Source organism: Hemisphaericaspora subhashii, assembly GCF_019202705.1.
Source record: "Hemisphaericaspora subhashii strain CBS 10753 chromosome Unknown scaffold157, whole genome shotgun sequence".
Classification (NCBI taxonomy): domain Eukaryota; kingdom Fungi; phylum Ascomycota; class Pichiomycetes; order Serinales; family Debaryomycetaceae; genus Hemisphaericaspora; species Hemisphaericaspora subhashii.
Genome location: NW_026057172.1, coordinates 15,722 through 23,224, shown reverse-complemented (window position 1 = coordinate 23,224; position 7,503 = coordinate 15,722). Strand labels below are relative to the sequence as shown.

Below are 7,503 nucleotides of genomic sequence, written 5' to 3'. Positions count from 1 at the left end.
ATAGATCTGATGCTTGATTCCGACTGGCACTTAGGTGTGCTCGCTGAAGACTGCCGAAAACGGTTGTCCGTACTGCATATAATAGTTGATTTTGTCACACACGACTTTCTCAAAAAATCCACAATTTCAGAAATTGCTTCACTAGCTCAGTTGGCAGAGCGTCAGTCTCATAGTAAATTCGTTTATTGTGCAATCTGAAGGTCGACAGTTCGAGCCTGCCGTGGAGCATTTTCTTTTTTTTATTGATTAAATGATCATAGTGATGATTGAAATTGATTTGATTGCAATGTATTTATGAATATTTATGGAAATATTTAAGGTTGTTGCCACATGAGATAAAAAAAAGCTTAGATTTAAGGTTTTAAATCTTCTTTTTTTTTTGCTGTGCCTGATTTTGTACATTTACTCACAGGGGATTGTAAATCATCCGTACATGCCATTCAATAATCAATTCATCCAATCAACATGCATTTATCAGGGATAGTTAACTTTCAACATGTATTTTCCCTTCTCTCGGCATCCATAAATCATATTCCTTCGGAAGTAAGCCTAGATATCAATAATCATTTACCTAGTATAGATAATCATCAAACAACAAATGTGGAGAATGTGAAACCTGTGGTCTTATGGCACGGTTTAGGAGATAATTATAATTCATCGGGTATGAATAAAGTCAAAGATATAATTAATAGCATTTATCCTGATACATTCGTCTATTCCATTGCCATTGATGAAGATCCTTCAACTGATCAACAACGATCAATGTTTGGAGATGCAAATGTGGAATTGGAACAGGTTTGTGAAACACTTTCTACAATCCCAGAACTTGAAAGAGGGTTTAATGCAATTGGATTTTCCCAAGGTGGTGTGTTTATCCGAGCATTGATTGAAAGATGTCCATTTGTTAAAGTGCATAATTTGGTAACCTTTGGTTCACCACATCTTGGAATTATGGAACTTCCTTTATGTAAAGATCCTAAAGATTGGTTATGTAAAGCAAGAAACGGACTATTAAAGAAACAAGTTTGGTTTGATAGTGTACAGAAACGAGTAATCCCTGCACAATATTTTAGAGATCGGGCTCAAATAGATAAATATTTAGAACATTCAAACTTATTGGCTGATATTAATAACGAACGAGTAGAGAAAAATTCAACTTATAGAGATAACTTTTCAAGCATAAACAAATTGGTTCTTGTTACATTTACGGAAGATACCACTTTGGTGCCCAAAGATAGTGCAGCATTTATTGATTTTGATCCTGAAACGGGTACAATCATTCCATTTGCTGAGACAGATTTGTATCAAAGAGATTATATTGGATTAAAACAACTACATGAACAAAACAAAGTCGAGTTCTTATCAATTGAAGCGGATCATATGAAAATAACAGAAAATTTCCTTCGAGAGGTAACTATAAACTACCTTGGGCCAGAAATTTAATTAGCTATATATCGAGATCAATGTCAAACCCAAGTATTTCTTGCAAAGCTTCCCTTTGGAAGTCTATAGGGTGTATAGTTGTTGCTTCTTGTTCAGCTGGTTTGTAATCTTCATTTGAAACTACATCTTTTAATTGTGGAAATATATCACCCTGTTCGCTTTCAGTGTAAAGTGTAGTAGCATTATCCTCTCCCGTAATGGAGATGTGCAATGGTGTACAGCACCGATACTTATCTAGCTTTAGTCCAATGTCGTCAACTTCGATCAAAGAGTCGTCCGAATCCTGTGGATTGGAAGATTGGACAAGTTTAGTTGAAGTTGGTATCTCTTTAGTAGTCACAGCGCTCATTCTTGCAGCATTAGTCTTCTCTGGGGAAGCTATTGTAAATATTTTTCTTCTTTTGCGCTTTGGTGAACTCTTGATAATATTGAGGACGCCAAAGTCGGAGTCGGAGTCGCTAGAGTCAAAGATTGATTTCTTAATTGGTTTTGAATTTTTCGTTTCCCTTTGGGATAATATCGGTATATTGGTTACTTGAGTATTTGGAATGTATTCATTTTGCGAGTGATCTGAATCAGATGGCATAAATAGACTTTGCCTCAAGGCTTCTGTATTTTTTTTTATTTTTTCAGGCTCTTTTTGTGTTACCACTTTTTCAATTGTTTCTTCCTGGTCGTTTTGTGCAATCTCAACAGATTCCGTTGATGACCTTATAGCAGAGACTGTCGGATTTAGTTGAATCGACCGCTCAGAATGTTTAATTGCATCACTATCATTCGTTGTATGGTTTTTCTGTGTTTCCAATTGATTGCATGTATCAACTTCATGTCTGTCGCCAAGTGTTTCCCTATTTGGAATAAAATTTGGTTGCAAATTTTGCGAAAATTTATTTTGCAGCTGCTTGTGATCAGAAGCCTTTGGAACATTTTTTGGTGGTAAACCTTCACGACAACAAAAATGCCGGCAAGTAAGTTTATCTTTGCAAAAGTGATTGCACTCATAGTTGCCATTAGGAAGAAGTTTTCTAGGTCCCAGCGTTGCCTCTGAATGATGCGTCGATGTCTGAGTGGTAGTAATAGGAGCCTTGTTTAGAGTTTCAACCGTCTGTTGACTTTCAATTGATGTGTTATCTGTCCTATTTGAAAGCTGAATGTTGCTGACCTTTTCTTCTTCCAGATCACTAAATTCAAAGTCATCATCGAATTCCAATACTTCTGGTTGTATAAATCTTGAACGTGTTTCACTACTCAATTTGGACTTCAAGGAGAAGGTTTGATCAAGCTTTACACTTGCAATATTCTCAGCGGAAGCTTCACAAAGCAAATGACAATCCAAGTCTGTAACAGATGCGACAACTTGGAATCTCTTAGAGTCCCCATTATTGAACTTGAAAACCGGAATTCTTCTAAAATCTAATAACTTGCCGTTGCTTGTGTCAGTTAGAACTTGTATATATACTGGCTTTCCTTTCCACGAGGAACACGCATTTGGGTTTGAAATATTAATGATGACGGAGAAAGTGACTTTCACTGACGCATCACTGGGTTCTAATTCTTCCCTCTCAAATTGTAATTCCAACGATAACCTTGGTATCGATTGAAGATTTCTCTTTATTTTATTTCCAGCTCCCATTTTCAATCCTAGAAAGTATTCTATCTGGCTCGAATTTAACTCATCTGCATCTTTTAATCTCAAAATATTATGATTAACAAATTTGGCCATATTTGCAAGACCCACTCCATCGAGTTGGCTAAGTTCATTTGGCGAGTCCTCCCAGCATCTACCATTTACACATCGATATAGATAACTCAGCTTTTTTAGTGATAAGGAATCCTTCTTTTCTACAAAGACATCCATCATTGCCATAATTATTCTATGAATTTGCTTAAAGATCAAAATTTTGTCCCCCAAAAAACTAGAATGTAATTTCATTGCACCAGTGTAATTTGGAAATTCAAGTCCGCCCAATTCGAATTGTATTATTAACTTTAATTTGTCAAAATGTTGCATTTCTTTAGACTTGCACGGATATCGTATCAATGGAGAAGAGTTTATTTCTTTGTATAGCCGTTTTTCCTGCATTTTTAATTTGAAATCCGAAAACTCGGAAGATTTCGCTAACAAATCAAGAATATCAGGAACATTTAGATATGGCTTGGATCTTATTAATGATTTCATTGTTCCGAACATGATATAATGCATTGTCATCGAGTATCCATATGGTGTGCTGTGATAAATTTGTTGATTATCTACCCTAACAAGTTTCTCAGTAAGAAGTGCATCAACATGATAGCGACAAAATTGAAGCAATGTTTCTTCTTCATCTGGAGAAATACATTTGATTCCCAATGAAGGTATATAGTAAGATGGGTTTGAAATAAATCGAACATATAAATATGTAGTTTTGACCCACAGCAAGGCTTCTTCTAGATTCTTAATTGCCCCAACTGATATCTCTGCAGCAAGATTCTCAGGAAAATTCAAGTGTAAGCTACTTTCTATCTTTTCAGTTCCTTTAACTATGCGTTCGTATTTTTGTTTCAATTTTGCTGTGGTCATAATTACTGCAACACCCTCATCCTCAAACTGGGGTCGTCCTGCTCTACCAAGCATCTGTAAAATATCAGTTTCCGAATACTCCTTAAACAAACCATCTGCCCAACATTTTGTTCCTTTGACAATGACAAGATAAGCGGGCAAGTTAATTCCGACTGCGAGAGTGGATGTACTGCAAAGGTACTTTATTTTACCGCTTAAAAAAGCAGTCTCAATTTGTTTTCTATCGGCGTATACTAACCCGGCGTGATGGTATGCCATCCCACTTCTAACAAGATTATGTAGCTCTTTGTCTTTTAATTTTAAATTAGTTTCCAGAGGTGCATGGTTGTTCATATTGGCCAAGAGGTATTTGGCTGTTGCTTGAGAACTATTTCTTGTTGGACGGAAAATCAACACCGGTTTATTCTTTGAATGTAGGTTGATAACTTCTATTAGTTTTGAATTTAAGATCATATCAAATTGAAAGTCATTTTCACTAGTGGGTTTATATCCGTAAACAATTTTGTCTAACTTAACGGCTCTATAGTCTTCACCAAAACAATGAGTCTCTGCTGGTAAGTCCGAAAGTTCATTTTGCTTTATCCAAGTTGAAATATCATGTGCGTTTGCAACTGTTGCTGAAATTGCGAGTATTCTCAACCCGACACAAATACGCTTCATTCTAGTTATTACAACTTCCAAAGTAGATCCTCTAGATTCCTTCAAGATATGAATCTCATCCACCAATAGTAGTTTGATAAACCCGAACAACTTCTTATAATCAACCCATTTTCTAGTTATCATGTCCCATTTCTCTGGCGTTGAGATTATGATATTTGATTTCCTCACATTATCAGCTTCCTTAAAGCTGGTGTCTCCAGTTAGCATTCCCACTGTAATATTCAAGTCCTTGAATTTCTTAGTCCAGTCATCATGCCTTTCACTACATAATGCTTTTGTTGGAGCCAAATATAGAACTTTAAAATTACAAGTTTCACTCGATGCTGTTCTAAATTCTTTCAAAATTGCTAACTCAAATAGCACTGTTTTACCAGAACCAGTTGGTGAACTTATAACACAATTATTGGAAGAATTGTAGATTGAAGGAAAACATTGGGTTTGCATTTGATTAAACTGTTCGAAGGAAAATACACTTCTTTGACTAGGTGGTAAAACACCAACATTTAGTTTAGCTGGCAACACATTTGCTTTGAATTGTGGGTTGTAGCTGTATGAATTCTCATCAAGATGATTTAGCGCATTCCTGGAAAGTTTGTTCAGTTGACTAGCGTAGTGCTGGTTGTTGTAGTTAAATTGGGGATTATTGTTTGGATCGTTCCTGTAGATACAGTCAGGATATTGTGGTCTATCATAATTGGGTCGAATCATGTCTTCGTTCGTATTGTTGGAAATTCTGTTGTTTAGTTGGTAGTTGTTGTATTCGATTCTACTAAGTGGTGGACTTACTACCTTGGTGTTGGTGTTGTGGGTACTCTTGTATGAAGAATCACATCTAAACTGACCTAAATTTGTTTTCGAAATTAAAGGAAATGGTGACCTGGAGATGGGAGTTGGTTGTGTGAGAATCATTTTGTCACAAGTATTGGAACTTCTCATTGGAGCATAGTATGGGGGTTCAATTGCATGATTTGCAACCACGGTTGGGGTCGATTGGGATGAAGAATCTTCTAAGGTGAATGTTAGTAAGTTTTCCATATTCAAATATTTTGGAAACAGTGAATTACATACCATAGCTGGATTCTTGTTCTTCTCCTTCAAGAAATTCCTCTAAGCTGTTCAATATTGTCATTGTTGATTGGCCGTCCTTACGGTTTGATTAAAAAGTTTTGCAACACATCACCAGAAAAATTTAATCTGACCAAACCAATATCAAGATTTTACATAAACAAACCAACCAATTAATAATTATTATTCAAATTGACACATCTACAATGTCAGAATCTAGTGAAGATAGAAAGGCAAGATTAGCAGCATTAAGGAGAAGTAGGAACAATCAGAAAGATGGCGAGCAATCAACACAACAAACGGCATCATTTAACGATAAACGAACCTTACAAGTACAAATAGGTACAACGGATAGTGATAACAAACCCAAGGAAGAAGATACAGAAATACCCCATAAACCTCCTGTGTTTCAACTTGCCAATGGAGAGACAGTAGAAGCCGTATCGCAAAGAATACAAGATGAAATACTCAGAAAAGCACATGATGATTTAATAGAAACCTCCGAATATCCTATTCCAGAAAAGATATCCTACACGAAAGACCTTAAAGATGATTTGAAACCATATTATCACAAAGCAAGTATAAGAACTGAAAGAGCTATTAACAGTATACTTCTGGATAGATATAAAAATAGTAGTACTAGTTGATTGATAAAATGTGTTGTTTATAGATATGTACAAAATAATGCGAACATGTTACCTATTTAGGAAGTCAAGCATCTTCCAATCAAATTGAGTTTCGCAACTTTTTTTTTAATTTTTCAGTTCAACACCGAGAAATTGAAAATACACTGAAAAAAAAATCAAGGTGAAAAAGGATAACTTACTCACTAGCTTTTTGATAGTTTTAGCCATATATATATAACAATGTCTATGATCAGCAGAATTGCTATGAGAGCTGCCCGCCCAACTATGGGTATGGCTATGCGTTCAGCAGCACCGTATGTAATAACTCAAATTCCACATTTTCCGAAACACATACAAAGAGGGATCATCGATTCGATTTTGAAGCAAACAACAGGTCTACACATTTACAACAGAATTGAAAGACCTTCTCTTTGGAGAAACCAGAAAGTTATCAATTGGAATATATATACTAACTAAATAACTATAGAATTGGTATAAGATTTGCATCCACCACTCCAGTTGATCCAAAGCAAAAGGCTTCTTCCATCATTGATGCCTTACCAGGTAACAACTTATTATCCAAGACCGGTGTTTTAGCCACCTCCGCTGCTGCCGCCGTCTATGCCATCTCCAACGGTGTTCTTGTTATTCATGATGAAACCATTTTAATTGTTACCTTCTCCACCTTTGTTGCCTTAGTTGCCAAATTCGTGGCCCCATTATATACTGAATGGGCTGATAGTGAAATCAAGAAGGTTAAAGATATCTTAAACTCCGTCAGAGTCAAGCACGTTGCTGACGTCAACGAAAGAATTCAAGCCGTTTCTCAATTAAAGGATGTTGTTCCAACCACTAAGGCTTTATTCTCCATTTCTAAGGAAACTGCTCAATTAGAAGCTGAAAACTTTGTCTTAAAACAACAATTAGCCGTTTCTCATGAAGCCAAGTCTGTCTTAGATTCCTGGGTTAGATTTGAACAACAACAAAGAGCTTTAGAACAAGAACAATTGGCCAAGTCTGTTATTGACAAGGTTAACAAGTCAATTGAAAATCCAAAGTTCCAAGAAAAGGTTTTAGCTGAAGCTGTTACCGAAGTTGAAAGATTATTCGCTAAGAACTAAATCTGACATTTTTAATTATTATTATTAT

General features: G+C 35.9%; 4 protein-coding genes across 4 annotated transcripts; 3 read left to right on the top strand and 1 right to left on the bottom strand. All coding sequences in view use genetic code 12, as the record gives it.

The window, feature by feature from the left end:
- Positions 1 to 465: 465 nt before the first annotated feature.
- J8A68_000098 (uncharacterized protein) lies at positions 466 to 1,443 on the top strand (the record flags this gene model as incomplete). Its single annotated transcript, XM_049410654.1, has 1 exon — positions 466 to 1,443. The coding sequence occupies one exon, from the start codon at positions 466 to 468 to the stop codon at positions 1,441 to 1,443; it is 978 nt and encodes a 325-aa protein (XP_049266605.1).
- Positions 1,444 to 1,447: 4 nt separating this feature from the next.
- Positions 1,448 to 5,792, bottom strand: J8A68_000097 (uncharacterized protein; the record flags this gene model as incomplete). Its single annotated transcript, XM_049410643.1, has 2 exons — positions 1,448 to 5,667; positions 5,732 to 5,792. The coding sequence occupies 2 exons, from the start codon at positions 5,790 to 5,792 to the stop codon at positions 1,448 to 1,450; spliced, it is 4,281 nt and encodes a 1,426-aa protein (XP_049266604.1).
- Positions 5,793 to 5,934: 142 nt separating this feature from the next.
- Positions 5,935 to 6,375, top strand: J8A68_000096 (uncharacterized protein; the record flags this gene model as incomplete). The annotated part of the gene is made up of 1 exon (XM_049410632.1): positions 5,935 to 6,375. One exon carries the CDS (start codon positions 5,935 to 5,937, stop codon positions 6,373 to 6,375), a length of 441 nt encoding a protein of 146 aa, XP_049266603.1.
- A 219-nt stretch (positions 6,376 to 6,594) lies between these two features.
- On the top strand, positions 6,595 to 7,475 carry ATP4 (F1F0 ATP synthase subunit 4; the record flags this gene model as incomplete). The annotated part of the gene is made up of 2 exons (XM_049410621.1): positions 6,595 to 6,668; positions 6,842 to 7,475. The coding sequence occupies 2 exons, from the start codon at positions 6,595 to 6,597 to the stop codon at positions 7,473 to 7,475; spliced, it is 708 nt and encodes a 235-aa protein (XP_049266602.1).
- Between the last annotated feature and the right edge of the window lie 28 nt (positions 7,476 to 7,503).